Here is a 15,082-nt window from a genome sequence, read left to right as displayed (position 1 = left end):
GAGGAGGAGGAGGAGGAGGAGGAGGAGGAGGAGGGAGAGAAACAGAGACCAGGAAGAAAAGAGGAGACACACAAAAGGGAGAGTGTACCGAGCGGAGGGTTTGATGGCCGATGAGTCGGGCCCGGCTTCGTGATCGTTTACTCAACACTTCCCACTTCAGGAAGTGCCAACAACTCTCTTCTACACCTGCGGTTCACGCCGGCGTCATAAATAATTGGACTGCAGTCAGAAGGAACGGAAGAAATGAAAGCAGGTGCTCAGGTAAACACATGCGACGTCCAATCAGATGCAAAGGATGCAAACACAGCATGTCCATCACTAATCAATGCGTAGTTTTTATACAGAGAAATACTTGCAACGTCACATTTTATCCATCTAGGTTATTCTCCTTTAACAGTTAATTAAAAGAAATCCAGTCAGGTGTGTAAAAGGTGTGATGCTGGTCAGTTCTGCACACTTCAACATGTTCGATTGCATTGAAATATTATAAAATAGTGCTGAAATCTTCCTGGTTTTATTGCAGTTTCTGGGTATTTCAATTAAAGCAACAGAAAAAGTTTCACAAAACGACACAAAAACGATCCGATCTGTGATTAACGGCCCGTTTGCACACCAGCGACTTGTGAAAACTGGAAACTCTTGTCGTGTTTATACGGTAACGGTGCCAGGACTGACTGAAAATGCAAGTTTTGGTGTTAAAAAAAAACAAACACCTAAACACAAAACGATGCTTTTTCACCTGAAACGCTGTTGTGTAAACGAGGAATAAAACTATAATGAAATGAAACATGTACTTAAAATCTATAAGGAAAAGTAATAATCTCACACACACACACACACACACACACACACACACACACACAGTCCTGCCCATTCAGACTTGGCTGCAGCTCTGCCATGTTTGAAATCCATCAAGAACAGAACTCAGCTCTCTGCTTCCAACTGAACATTCTGTAAACTCCGCTCTCTCCATTCAGGCCTCCCTCCCTCACTACCTCTTCCTCCTCTCAGTGTGTGTGTGTGTGTGTGTGTAGATGTGGGAGAGAAATGATCTATCGTGGGGGGGGGGGGGGGGGTGTATGGAAGGAGCGGTGTGTGAATTATGCCCGCAGTTATCTGCATGTGAGGAGGAGCGGCAGTAGGAGAAAGTGAGCCAGCATGAAGGGCAAAGAGTGTGTTTATGTTGCGCACGTGTGCGGGGAGGAGGGGTGGTGGAGGTGGGGGGGGGGGTGGCGTGCGCACGCGCCGTGCGCGTCAGGAAACCGCGGTGTCCCTGGCTCGCCGGTGTTTACAGACAGGAAATGTTTGTCCCAGCAGAAAAGGGGAAGACGACTCGCCGGCCCGCATGGCAAACACTGGGAGGGGAGGCACGCACACAGACACACACACACACACACACACACACACACACACACTGCAAAAAGAGGAATGAGCCGGGAGCTGCGACCTGTGGGTGGGGGGGGGTCTGGTATTGGGGAAGTGGGAGTGACTGGGCTGGGCACCGACTGTTCTTCACTTCCCTCCACAGTCACTGCCAACACAAACTCCACCAGATAGAAAGTCAATACAGCCACCCGACCCCCCCCAACACACACACACACACACACACACACACACCCGGAGCTGGGGCGGCGCGTCCGAGCACATGTCTCCACATCCAGCTTCCCTTCATGACTGCAGGTTACTGAATAAAACCTTCGTCGGACAGTGAAACGCCGGCGCTCGTCTTCTTCTTCTTCTTCCTCGTGGTGAATCGGCGGCGCGGCGGAGGCCGTGCCTCGACACACACAGGTGGCTCTCAACGCACACACACACACACACACACACACACACGCTCAGGTTGTTGGATTTTCCCCCCCAAAAACAAATGTTATGACAGGCCGCGGTTGTTTATTTGAGGGAGACTTTCCTCTAAGTTCATGAAATGCCTGCAATAATAGACGGGGGCGGAGTCTCTGCGTGGCTTCAAAGCGGCGCCGCCGAGCACGTGCACACATGGAAATCCAAACGGTGGCAAACAGGAAAACCCGATTGGGGGAAACACAGCAGAAGGCTGCTTGGTGCTTTGATGTAGTTTGTGTTTCGAGGCGGTTCTGCAGCCGATGTCTCCGAACTCTGGTCGACTCCGCTTCCTCTGAGAAAACTCATTAAGACGCCGACAGGAAGAGAAGTGAGGTGGAGTCATTAATGAAAGCAGCCAAACTCGACATCATATCAAGGTGTTTTACTGTGAAATCTGTGAAAGCTGAAGCAATGCTCCACAGTTTAGTGTTTTCGCTTTGCTCCAGTCTTAAATGCAGAACTTAGAAACGCGCAGGTGTTATTCTTATGTGAGCAAAGCACCTGAATAATTCCTTCACCGCTGCTGACAGTTAAGCTGATTTCCATGTGTAGGAATCAAAACGCCGCCACGCTGCTTTTATTTCCCTCGGAAAAGAGGAAAAAAAAAAAAACAACTTTTCTCCGAGTGTGTTTTTGAAGAAGCAGGAACTTCAGCAGCCGGCTCTGAAGCCTTTGATGGACTTTATAAAGGAGTTGTAGCGTGAACGTCGGCTCACATTGCATTTGAGAGATTTATTTTTGGAACGAATTTGTGTTCCCCAAATAAACAATGCTCCTTTCTGGCTGTCCTGCCTCATTTCCTCGTGATCTGTACTGATGTTTGCATGTGCACGCATATGTGTGTGTGTGTGTGTGTGAGTGCTGCTGATGTGTGTGGGATTGTAAATTAAGGACAGCGCTGGAGGCGATGTGTGTGTGTGTGTGTGTGGCTGATTTTCTCTGTTTACCAATACACAAATTTCAAACAGGAATGATCTGAACAGGATGAGATGAAAGTGTTCTTTTACCAGCAGGAGTGTACGAACACACACACACACACACACACACACACGTGCACACACTCAGCAGGGGGGCAGAACAGGAAGTGGTGCGCCGCAGCTGCACAGGTAAACCAGGACGCACGCACACACAGAGAGGAGGACGAATCCTGAGGAAGTGGAACAGCTGGCGTGACCCAGCGGAGGAGGCAGAGGCGGGACGGCGTACTCACTGGCTGGGGACGGCGTGCTGTAGCCACTGATGGGCAGGCCCGGCAGCGCCGGCGGCGACAGGCTCCCCAGCATGTGGGGGAAGAAGTAGGAGTAGGTGGGCATGGGGAAGCCGTTGAGGTGGGGGCCCGGCACGGGGTTGCCCTTCCCAGCCATGGCGGCTCGGTCCGCCTCCGCTCACAAACAGCAACGACCAAAAAAAAAATCCCCCCGAACAGGACGTGCGGACGCCGAGGAGGAGTCAGCAGGGATTCCTGCGGCGACTTAATCCCCCGCGAGGACGCATACTCCAAAAGACTGCCAGATGAAGTTTGTAGAAATCTCCTCCAGGTTGAAAAGGTCGTCCTGAAAATGGCTGCGGTGGATGTCACCCGGACAAAAACGGCCCCGCTGCGTCGCCGAGTGTGTGTGTTGAGGGTCGAGTTACTAAGGAAACAAAGATGAAGAAAGAGACACGAGGAGGAAGGATAAAGGGGGACTCCACAGCGTTTTATCCTTCCTTTCTCCGCTATTGTGAGGCGGGCTAAAAGGCCTTATTTGCGAGAGGCGTTGGAGCCGCGGGAGAGTCGCACGGCCATTCCTTATCGCCCAGATGGAGGGGAGGAGGGGGGGGGCGGAGGGCAAGTTGAGTCAAGAAGAGGCGACTCGGGCAGTGCGGGTGGAGGTGACCCGGGTGCGGGTGAGCGGCGGCGGCGGCGGCGGTGCTTTCACGGACGTGCAGCTTCCCTCCGCTGCTGCCGGGCGCTCCTCTCCTCGGAGAGGCCAGGATCACATGACGCCGTGGAAAAGCTGCTCCACTTGGACGGGACCCCCCTTCGCCGCTCCAGAGCCTTCCCCTGTGAGAAAACAGAGAGAGAGAGAGAGAGAGCGAGAGAGAGATCGTTTAGTGCTTCAGTGACAAGGTAAAGAGATCACTTCCCTTTGTACTTAAGTACTTGAAGCAAACCCGCTCTTTTCTTTTGACGCTAATTAATGGTAATGTCTCATCTGAAATGTTACAAAAACACCCCATCCGCCTTAATTATCTAATGGAGTGTTAAAGCTGTGAAGAGAGCAGTGGGTGTGTGATGTCTCCTCACAGCTCTGTGCGCTCGCACACACACACACACACACACGCGCGCTCATTAACAGTGACAGACTACAAATACCGCGGGAGGCGAGCCAAAACAGAAATGAAGGGAGCCTCACACACCGAAAAAAAACTTTGCTAATTACTCCAGTCGCAGGAAGCCAGAGGTGAGACCCAAGGTGCCATTCTGGGCTGAAAAATAAATAAAAAAATAAAAACTGGAACCCACCAGGGATTCACGCTGCTGAGTTTACTTCTAAATTAAGAGGACATGAAGAAAAAAGACACAAGCGTGCGCCCAGAAAACACAATTATCACAGAGCGCTGGATTAGCATCAGGACGCACGCAAGAGGAGCAGCTTCTTCAAAACATCTTGTCAGAACACGAGAATCACTTTTTTTTTGGGGTCTTCTCCTCTGTAATGACCTTTTTATGAGTCAGTAGACGAAACGCGCGGCGGCGAAGAGGCTGCTGGGAATGTGTCGTAGCAGGAGCAGGAATGTGGCGCCCGCGCGTGAACCACGGAGCCGGACACGCCGCTGCGCCCGTTTCCAGCCGTACGAAGCGCTGACACCGCTGCATGATGGGACGCAGGTCGTTTATACGCCGGCCCCCTATTAGCGGACTGATTTTTATTTGCTCATTGCCAAGAGTGCTCTGGAGCCGCGGTGTGTGTGTGTGTGTGTGTGTGTGTGTGTGTGTTGTGCACGTGAATTAGCCGGAAAGCTTTTACAGATGTCTTTAAAGCCCGTGGGACCGGCTCGCAGTTTTATTTGCTTTTAAAGCCGCTCTCTTTTCTTAGCAGCCACCTATTAACCCGAAAGAGACTCGCATCCCAGCAAAAAGCCTCCGGGATGTTATTCCTGCTCGCACAATGCAGACGACTCAACAATCAGGACGAAACGCCTTCAATACGCCGGACAGCGCCCGTTGGTCCAATGATGCAAAGCGCATCGGGACGGTCAGGAACGCCGCAGCGCGCCGATGTAAAGCCGTATATGTGTTTTAATGCGATGGCCACGGGCCACGCGCGCTGGACCGGGCCTTTCACCGAGGAACTACAACTCACCGGGACAATGGGCCACTTCCCTCGCCATTACCATTACGGCGTCGAGCGTGGGCGCCATAAGAGGCCGTTCTGAATGATGGGTGGCGTCCGGCGCCGTGGAGGACTCACAGAAAGAGCGGAGCGGCTGCGCGACGCTAAACCGTCAGCCATCTTTAAATGGGAAGTTGAAATTCATTGAACATATGAAGATGGCGTTTGTTGGGAAACTAAAATGTTTATTTTTCTCATTAGCAGAAAAAAAAGGAAAACAAAACATAAATTCCAAAACACAAGCGGTTCGTGGTAAATTAAAATACATTGTTGTCGGCGCAGTGTGTTTTCTCTGCTCCATTTCTCTCTCTGGTCATTACTGCAGCCCAGACATAACGGGACCGAGCACGGCGGCTAACAAGTTACCGAAATGACGCTGGAAATTTGCGAGCATCCATCCAAATGACGCTGTGTTATGATCGAGCCATTAAATGTCCAGGGACCGAAGTTATGCAGAGAGTGTAATTATTCTACTCCAGGCCTGTTTTCTCTTGTTCTTTTGGTCCAAAAAAACAAAAACAGAACATCAGTTTCTCAACAGGCCTGTGCTGAGTTCATGCTCCTCTTCTGAAATGTTAAAAATACACAGATTTCTTCTTAGTCAGCTCACAAAATAGGTCACTGCTTTTGATATATGCTGTCAAAATCTAAGAGCCAGGAGCCAAATGCCACAACAAACATGCAGAGTCCGTCACAGTGTTGAGTGTTCCTGCCGCCGCCGCCGCCGCCGCCGGCTGCTGACGGGCGTCTCCTCCATACTGCCACGACCGAGTCACGGCTAAAAACTGTCAATAAAGTCCTACGAACACTGAAAAAGAAAAAGTAAAGTCCAACCGTGAATAGAAACGCCGCGCGTGTTGAAGTAGAAGGGTGTCACCGACCTCTGGTCTGCGTTCATGTTTCCACTGGATAAACATGTAAATAGTTCCCTGAACCCCGGGGCCTGCAGCCGGCAGGGAATTCGGTCAAAATAAAACGATCACAACTGGTCGTAGGGTTTTTTTTTCCCAATAACAATAAAAAAAAAAAACCAAAAAGGACAACAAAAAAGGAGAAAAATTGCTCAAAATTGCCTCAAATGTGAACCTTAACCTGTTAACTCCTGCAGATCAGACGGTGAATAATCTCCCCCCACCGTGTGTTTGTGGCCGGCGAGGCCTGAACCTCATGATCCCGTCCTGCAGCTCCGCACAGGGACGGATCCCACAGCACATTTTATATACATTCTGTGTGTGTGTGGGTTGTTTTTATTCCCCCCCCCAAGGAGCATCTGACAAATGAAGCCCACATGTCTGAAGCTAAAAACCACAAGAAAAAAAAACAAAACATGTGGTGCATCTGAACTACATTTGATTGGCACAGCTGAAGCATTTCAGAAGCATCCAATCAGCAGTTCTTTTGGTGCTCATCCGTGCATGGCCGCCCGCAAGCCTCAACAATGTGGAAACAAGCAGAATGCAGCTGAGTACCTGTATAATCCCTCACACACACACACACACACACACACACACCGCTATACGAGGAATGGAGGCACAACTGAGGACATGTATAATCTGCTGTGGAAACTGCGCCCGTAATGCCGGCGCTGGGTAAAACCTGCTGACACGCAAACCCCTCAAATGTCCGCCGACCAATCAGAATTCTCACCAACAGCTGTTTGCACGTCGCCGGGACCGGCTGTAATCCTGTCGACATGCAACCGTCCTGTTTACGCTGACATCAATAGGACAACAGCAGAAACGCGCAATTCTCAAGCACGCCTCTCTTTTCACTCCATCTCCTCCACACACACACACACACACACTCACACACACACACCACTCTCTGCTTCATTCCTTCCACGGCATGATGTATGTGGTCTATACGCTGCGGCTGACACAGAAAGGTCATTGATACGAGGCAGCCCGGTCGCATGCAGAGTCCTGCAGGCTCGTTGGTCTTCGCCGTATTTCATATTTGTTCAAGCAGAGTGAAGGTCGACACACACACACACACACACACATCTCACACACAGATGCTTTCTTCTTAAAGGAATGAAACACAAAAGTAAACTTCAGACGTGCTTTCGAGAAGACATGAAAAATTAACGGACGCTTGCCGGCGGATCGGCAGCGATGTGGCTGACATATGGGCCACTTTAGACGAGGACGAAGTGAGCAGCTCCGCTCTCAGGCAGCACTGGCAGCCTATAGAAACACATATGGACCCTGGGGCCTGAAACCAAGCCATTAACGGACGTCTTTTCAAGGATTTTCTAAGAACTCCTTGTCCGTATCTACCTATACACTTCGAGGAGCTGGAGAGCGCACACGCAAGGTGCCGTATGGGGAGCAGCTCCTCGGGGGATGCATGCGATCGCTTACAGTAGGGCGCAAAATAAACAAACAATCTGGGTCACTTGCTCCTAACTCCGTGTGGCATCAAACAGGCAGCGAGGAGGGGGGGTTAGAGGTCACGGGACATGAGAGACCGTAATTGGCTGTGACAGCAAACACTGAATTAATAATCAGAGAAAGCAGCGAAACGACAGCGCGGGGTCAGGGTGGGCGCTCGTACAACAGAGCGAGCAGCCACGGGAGGCTGGGGGGGGCGCAAAATGCTGCGTGTGACACACTCTGGTGTGTGTGTGTGTGTGTGTGTGTGTGTGTGTGTGTGTGCAGCTCAGCACACAGATATCTGTAGATGCATACACAAGCAGAGCTCAGAGAGGTCAGTGCCAGAAAGGAAAACACACACTGCTTGTTGACAATATCTGTCAGTGCTGTGCCTTTTGATGGCATTTCACACCCACACACACACAAACACACACATAAACACACACACGTCTTTAATCTGCATCCCTCCTGTGCGCCGTGTGTGTGTGTGTCGGGAGCAGCTGGTGGTCCGCTCCACGCCTCCACCTGCTGCCGATGCCACTGAGCAGGGCGGAATTAGCAGTATGTTACGGTGACACACCGTGTGTTCGCCGCCACGGCAGCCAGGGGTCAGGATGAGGGAAGACTACTGCTCTGCGCCGCCATCATCCAGCGCCCGGGTCCATCGCCGCTCGGCGCACTGAGCCGGTCATTATGGGGGCTGTCAATGCAACGCAGCTCCGCCTCGGGTCACAAATATCGAAGAACAATAAACATAGCATCGGGTCAATTGCTGCCATCTTGTTATATGATATCTGCCACTGTGTGTGTGTGTGTGTGTGTGTGTGTGTGTGTGTCATTATTTTCCTGACAGGACTGAATGTTGGATCATTTCATTATTGTATTATCTTACTCTATCTAACCTCAGAAAGGACACCCGCTGGTCAACAGAAGGATCACACCGAACAGGCCTCGGACGCCGTTTTCCCCGTGACGTCTTTAGGTTTGGCCGTGACGGCCTGAACACGATCGGCCTAGATCTGTAAGGGAGGCCGTGTGCCGGGTCGCCGCAGGCTGGCAGCTCCGGGTTTATTTATACAACACGCAGCGGTTTTCTGACTCCGGCTTCTGCTGCGCTGCACATAATGGACGCCGCTCCAGTACGACGCACTGAAATTTTCATGAGGACGGCGGCGTGGGTGGACGTATACGTCAGGAGCGGAGGAGCGGACGTGCCTGTGTGTGCACGCTAATGCTGGCTTTCTAAAGCGGTGCAGCTTTATTTTGGCGGTGACGGACGGTGCGTGCTCGTACTTCCGCCTGGGGAGCAGGGCGGGCAGCACGGCGCACTGACAGGTCACCAGGTGAGTTATTGAGGCCGGGGAGCTTCGCAATAAGGCTGGCGAGGAGCTCGGGGAGTCGGGGGAGGTCACGGTGCGTGCCCGCTCCACCTGAGATAACCTGAGAAGTCTGTCACGAGGTGAGCGGCGCGCACGGCGGCGGCGGAGGCCAACAGGAAGAGGCCACAGCTGAAATATTTCTCATAGCTCTGCAGAGGAAGGGAAGCTCAGGCTCACAGCGCAGGAACTACTACTCAACAACGCTTCTTGTTTACGCGATAAACTGAGGGTTGCCTCAACTGAACCGACGCCTTTGATCAAGCGTTTGATCGTTTCCACGACTGTGCAGACTCATGACCTCCGAATACCTCCGCAGGGTGACAGCTACTGCACGACGGCGGTCAGAAAGAGGAGTGCGAGCGGGCTAAAGAGGGTGCTAAGTGCACATCCCGGGCGGCGAGAGTCCTCGGCGGTTTCGCCGAGGCCCCCTGTGGGGCGAATCCACTTGTCAGAGGAGCGGGCTGGGTGACATTTCTGCCTCACCTCAGAAAGGTCAGCCTTTAATTATCTCAAATGCCAGCAAGCACGGCACCTGCAAAAAAAAAAAATACACCCAGGGATGAGCTGCCTGTGTGTGTGAGGGTGTGAGTGTGTGTGTGTGTGTAAGACGGTAGCTTGCTTCCTTCAGACAAAATGAGCACGGTGTGGCTGTCCGTGCAGAACTGCACCATCTGCCCACCTGCATGCATGCATACACACCCATAAAGGCACGCACAGCCAGACCCTGACAGATGCACCCCTCCACACACACACACACACACACATGCGCGTGCACACACACACACATAAACTCCTTAACTGTGTCAACCAAAGTCAGTAAAAACCTGCAACTAAAGTTGCCTGCCAACCTCATTGTTAAATAAAGAGTATCAGATGAAGGCGGTTAAATCCCTGGAACAGCAGCAATTTCCAGGAACAGGGGAGTAAAAAAAGGCTGCTGGCAGCGCAGGTAGACAGATTATGCAGCTATACATAGACGAGTCGCCGAGGTCGAGGCCGCAGCCGCATCTGGGTGAACTCTGCACAGCTAAAACAGCTCCCCGGCAATCAATATCAAAAAAACCAAATAAAGGAGGCATGAATCACAGGAAGGTACAGGGCGCGTTGGTTAAGAGCAGGCATTAGGCAAGTTAATTTATTTCCGGTAAGAATGCAGCCGGTGACAAAAGCAGAGGCCCATTTGGCAGAGCATGACAGGCAGTGTTTGCTTTTAAGCGACTCACTGTAGCTATTCAGCTCGGTCAATATTTGCAGGGGGCTATGGTAACAGAAAGCTCCCGTACCCGCAGAAACACACTCCCATGCAGTCCGCACACACACGAAAAACCAACATGTCTGCCCAAAAAGTCCCACTCGGGCTCAAAGGGGGTCGCGGAGACAAAGGGCCATAGATCATCGGCGCGGACGGCGTGCGGCGAGCGCCTTGTATCCAGGTTTTTCCGGCATTTTTCACCCGATCTGAGAAAACAGAGAGGGCCGGTCCCTGTTGTTTACACAGCTGGCTCCATGGAAAGGATTGCTTAATATGAAATATGAAGAGAGTGGAGAGGTGAGAGCGAGAGAGCCGGGAGGAAAAGAGGGAAGGGAGCCAAGTGAGAGGGGTGCGGCGGCGGCGGCGGCGCTGCTATCGCACAGAGAGGGAGACCAAGACAAACACCGTCATGAGGCAGCGCTGAATCTGAGAGGGGAGCGTGCAGACGACCGAACGAGGAGCAAAGAGAAGGAGCAGCGCAGCGCTGAGGTTTCCTGGTGGTGAGGGAGTCGTGCCTCCTGCGGTCTGGGGTCTGCAGCGCATGTTGTTCTTTCCCAACAGTCACACGTGGCTTCCACTCACTCCGTCTTGCCTCGGCGGCCATCTGGCACTGTCCCGGCAAGCCCGCCTCCCAGCGCCGTCCTCCCAGTGCTTCATGGGACCAGACCTCAAGGTGCATCGTTTCTGCAGAGCACTGCGGCTGCAGTCAAGTTTTTAAGTAAAGCTGACGTCTACTTCGAGTGTCTCTCTATTTTCAGAATAAGTGTCAGTTTATTTCCTGGAATCATGTGTTTGAGGTTAACAGGTGTGTGTGAACGGCCCTGATTAGCTCTGTGATGACCTGGTGACCCCTCCAGGACGCACTCTGCTTTCACCCGATTGGCCCTCGCCGTGCGAAGCGCTGCAGAGACGGACCGACCGGCGGAGCATCAAACAATGCCTGTCCGGAGTCCAAGTGCAATCAGGAACAATGGAGGTGATGAATAAGACACAGAATCAACACACACACACACACACACACACACACACACACACACACCGTTATCTTCCATTCCACATGGCAGAAGCTCACAGAGTGTGTTTAGAACCAGGAACCGACCGTCTGCCGGCAGGGCCGCTCTCTCAGTCCACCAACAGTCTTGATCCAGTTAGAGGGAGAGAGGCCGACGCAAACGAAGGCCACATTTTCTCTGAGGGTCTCCCGCAGACACGCACGCGCACGTGCACACACTTAGGCCGCCATATTTCATGTGCATAAAGACAGATTACATGCGAGCAGCTTCGCCCAGGCGATTACATGACTGCTTTCTGGTAAGGGAAGTCAGCGCACATTAAAGTGTGTGTGTGTGTGTGTGTGTGTGTGTGTGTGTGTGTGTGTGTGTGTGTGTACCTCCCCAGGATATCGGCCTAACAATGTTATGCTCAACACTTGGGCACACTTCAGCACAGAAGATCCAATGACAGGAGAGCAAGTGACGCACTAACGCGCAGGGCCCCTTCCTGTTTATACTGCCACTCGGCCCGCCGCAGGATCAAACGAGACCCGCCGCGCGCAGGGGGCGTGTCCTCTCTGAGGGGACGGTCTGCGGGTCCCGAGCACGCCACGCTGGCGTTTAAAGGCAAGACAAATGCAGAACGGGGGAGGAAGCTCCACGCATTTCCATAATTTCCCTGCTGAAGGTGTGAGACTGGAACCGCACTCGTATCAACCCGGGTGTGCGGCGCTGGAAGTGTGAAGCATGTTGGTATTCCGCCGCCGTGTGCATGTAGGTTAAACGTGCGCGCGTGTGCTCGCGTGGCGAAAAGCCAGTTTGACTCACCGCGCTAAATGTCACTGTATTTCCACAGGGCTTGTTAGTGTCTTGTTTACAGAAAGCTGAAATTCAATTACGTGAAAGATTTACCGGCGTGTGTGTGTGTGTGTGTTTCTGCATTTTCGCTGGGCCTCATCTGCTATTCATATACTGACGCTGACACAGAGAAGTCTCCAGAGCATGAAGGGATGAACTGCATCCAGGGATAAAGTGCTTCCAACCGGAGGGGGGTGCTTTCAGGAAGCCGGTCAAGGACAGACACCTCTGAGGACGGCGTGTTTACGCCACCGCTGTTACCGGCTCGAAGCAACCAGCACAATGCAAAAGAAAAATAATAAACGGAGGCTGCAGAAACTCGGCGCGCCGCTGAACTTGTTGTTTCTATTGGCCTCCGTTCAGAGCAATCACAGAAACAGTAAATGACGCATGTGGCCGCGCTCATGACGTGTTCCTTCCTCGGGCTTCTTTGATACATCGAGTGCGATTAAACGGGTCCAAGTTTTCTTTTTAAAAACTCTTTTTGGCGGTTCATGAGCAGCGCGGTGGTTTAGTCTGATTACAGGCAGAGCCGCACGGCCACATTATCTCATTTGGTAAACAGCTGAAATGTTGCATTCACTTGGAGGCGGCCGTATTTGTGCTTGCGGGCCAAGATCAACAGCGGCCAGATGACGCTCCGTCACGTTGCGGCCAACGTCGAAGGATGTGAAGCTTCGGATCAACCAGAGAACTTCCAACGCTCCCCGAACTGCAAGGCCAACGCAAACCCGTGAGTCACAGGCTCGCTGCTGCGCGGCGAAGAAAGCTCCGCCTCAGCAGATTGCAGTCCTGCAGCAGCAGAGGTTCGCACGCCATGGCGACACTTCCTCATCGGCCAACTGTACGCACGTCATGTGACCGCGCCCGCGACTGCCAGGGTTCAGCACCCCTGACCTCTGGCCGCCGCAGCCCCGCACGCCAGTCTGTGCCCTGCGGCGCAATCGCATGTTTCCACTGCAGCGTGCCACCGGCCGGCGGGGCAACGAGGGCAGGATGTGGGGCACGGTGAGATCACCGCCACTGCGTGTGTGTGTGTGTGTGGAGTGGAAGCAGAGGTTTGTGGGTCAGGCCAGATGAATAGCAGTGGTCAACATGCTCTGACCTTTGTAGGACACATGCATTAGCTCCCCAGCAGTGTGTGTGTGTGTGTGTGTGTGTGTGTGTTTGTGTATGACTGAGCCGGCCACAGGTCATTGCGAGAATACCAAAGCTGCGGGATTAGGAGAATACATTAGCCGACTGCACACACTCTGCACGCACACATAAAGCCATTAAACATCTGGAGGCAGGCCAAACATAGCAGGGATGTAAAAATAACAGCTGGATTGAGCTTATGTGTAAATGCGACCTGCTTAACGTGATCAGACTGACCCCGCAGATGGATCGCACGCTCGGCGGGCAAAACGAGCTCCGAGCGACGGCATGAAAACCTGGGAGGAAAACAGCGGTGACGGGAAACCTCTCAGCGGAGGAAGCTCGTTGTGCTCGTCCTCTCTAATGCTCCCGCCCTCCGCTCTCTCCCGCTCTCTATTCCCCGGCGCTCGCGCTGGAGAAACAAACATCGAGCATATTCCTGCCTCGCTCGCCATGCCCGCTCTCCAGGAGTCATAAAACTCCCATTTAAAAATGCATGGGCTCCATAAGCTGCCAGGCCGATCTATTAGCCGTGTTGCAGCGCGGCTCGCTGCGGCGGCTGGCGGCGGCCGGGGAACGCCGCCTTCCATTAAAGGAGGGAGAGAGATGAGGGATGAGGAGTGAGGGGAAAATGGGGATTTACTCATTTTTCTCTCTCCCGTGGCGCCGTGTAACGCGACGCCTGCGCGGCGGGGCACGTGGTGCAGTGGGAAGCGGGGCTCGGACACAGAAGGGCCGTTGCTTAAGGATACATGCAGAAACCGCACCAGCGGAGGAATGTAAACAAGTGAGAATCCAGCCCGGCGCCTCGTGCAAAACGCCATCGATTCAAGGGTTTCTGGGAGATTTTTTTTCCCCACAGCGTCCTCGGGCGCTCGCGAGATGACTATTGATTGGTTAATTGATTGATTGACATTCAGTCGGTGGTGAGACAAGAACCTCATCATTCTTCATATGACCGCCGCCGCCGCCGCTCCGTCGGTGTGTGTGCAGCAGCAACCAGAGCGCCGCAGCAGCCGAATGCCGTTTACAGGGAAATACGCTGAAATTTGAAATTACAGATACAGAAACAGCCCACAGGAAGCGCAACCGAAACGCGACAGCAAGCTATAAAAGCAGGAAACGGCTTCATCTGACTGTTTTCACTTAGCGGTGCGGTCCTGTTTCGCCGAAGTGTCCTTGAGCAAGTTACTAAACATCAACGTGCGCTTGACAGGAGCATCTGCTTAATGTCTTTGCATTAACATGTAAATGAGCTGCCGATGGTTTGGGTGAGACTTGGACATGCCGGCGTGCCTTTCTTCTTGGTGGTATCTGTAACACACACACACACACACACACACACACACACACACACTCCTCTCTGTGCATGTATAAGTCAAACACAGACTATCAAAATTAATGAGCTAGCACCCAAAGCGGCGGCGACACTCAGGAACAAGGCTCCTCTCCCTTTAATGGGCCATACAGACAGTGCCTGTAGTATTTCAATTAACAGACAATGGGACGACATGAAATAATGACATATAGGAAGAGTTGAGTGACACATGAGAGCGGGGCGGTAACGGCGCTACCTATCCCTCTAATGGGCCATCGCGGCCGAGCGCAGACAATAGGAGTTAATAGGAAACGTAAAATTATGATGTGGGCTCTGTCTGAAGGGGTGAGTGACACCTGGGAGTGAGGCTGTTACATCTTAATGCACTGCTGCCACCGGGACAAATCAGCTCTGCATATGGGAGGAGGAAACCATCTGAGGGCCGCTAATAGCGCTCGCTGTCAGTCTCACATTAACCTTGAGAAGAGCCAGGGGACTGAGTTAGCCCCGCTGACCTCTGTCTAACACTCTCACACACACACCAGCCCTGTT

The 15,082-nt window shown here is 52.6% G+C and overlaps 1 protein-coding gene across 6 annotated transcripts in view; it reads right to left on the bottom strand.

Annotated features, from left to right (window-relative positions):
- The window catches only part of raraa (retinoic acid receptor, alpha a), a 131,708-nt gene that overhangs the window by 73,497 nt on the left and 43,129 nt on the right, over positions 1–15,082 (bottom strand). For all 6 annotated transcript variants that reach the window (XM_030098319.1, XM_030098321.1, XM_030098323.1 and 3 more), the window contains one exon: positions 3,053–3,886. In XM_030098319.1, the coding sequence (XP_029954179.1) occupies positions 3,053–3,206 (154 nt within the window). In that variant the 5' untranslated portion in view covers positions 3,207–3,886. The remainder of the gene's footprint in view (positions 1–3,052; positions 3,887–15,082) is intronic.

This window comes from Salarias fasciatus, chromosome 8, assembly GCF_902148845.1.
Source record: "Salarias fasciatus chromosome 8, fSalaFa1.1, whole genome shotgun sequence".
Classification (NCBI taxonomy): domain Eukaryota; kingdom Metazoa; phylum Chordata; class Actinopteri; order Blenniiformes; family Blenniidae; genus Salarias; species Salarias fasciatus.
The sequence above is the reverse complement of the archived record's forward strand: the minus strand, read 5'-3'. Positions and strand labels throughout refer to the sequence as shown.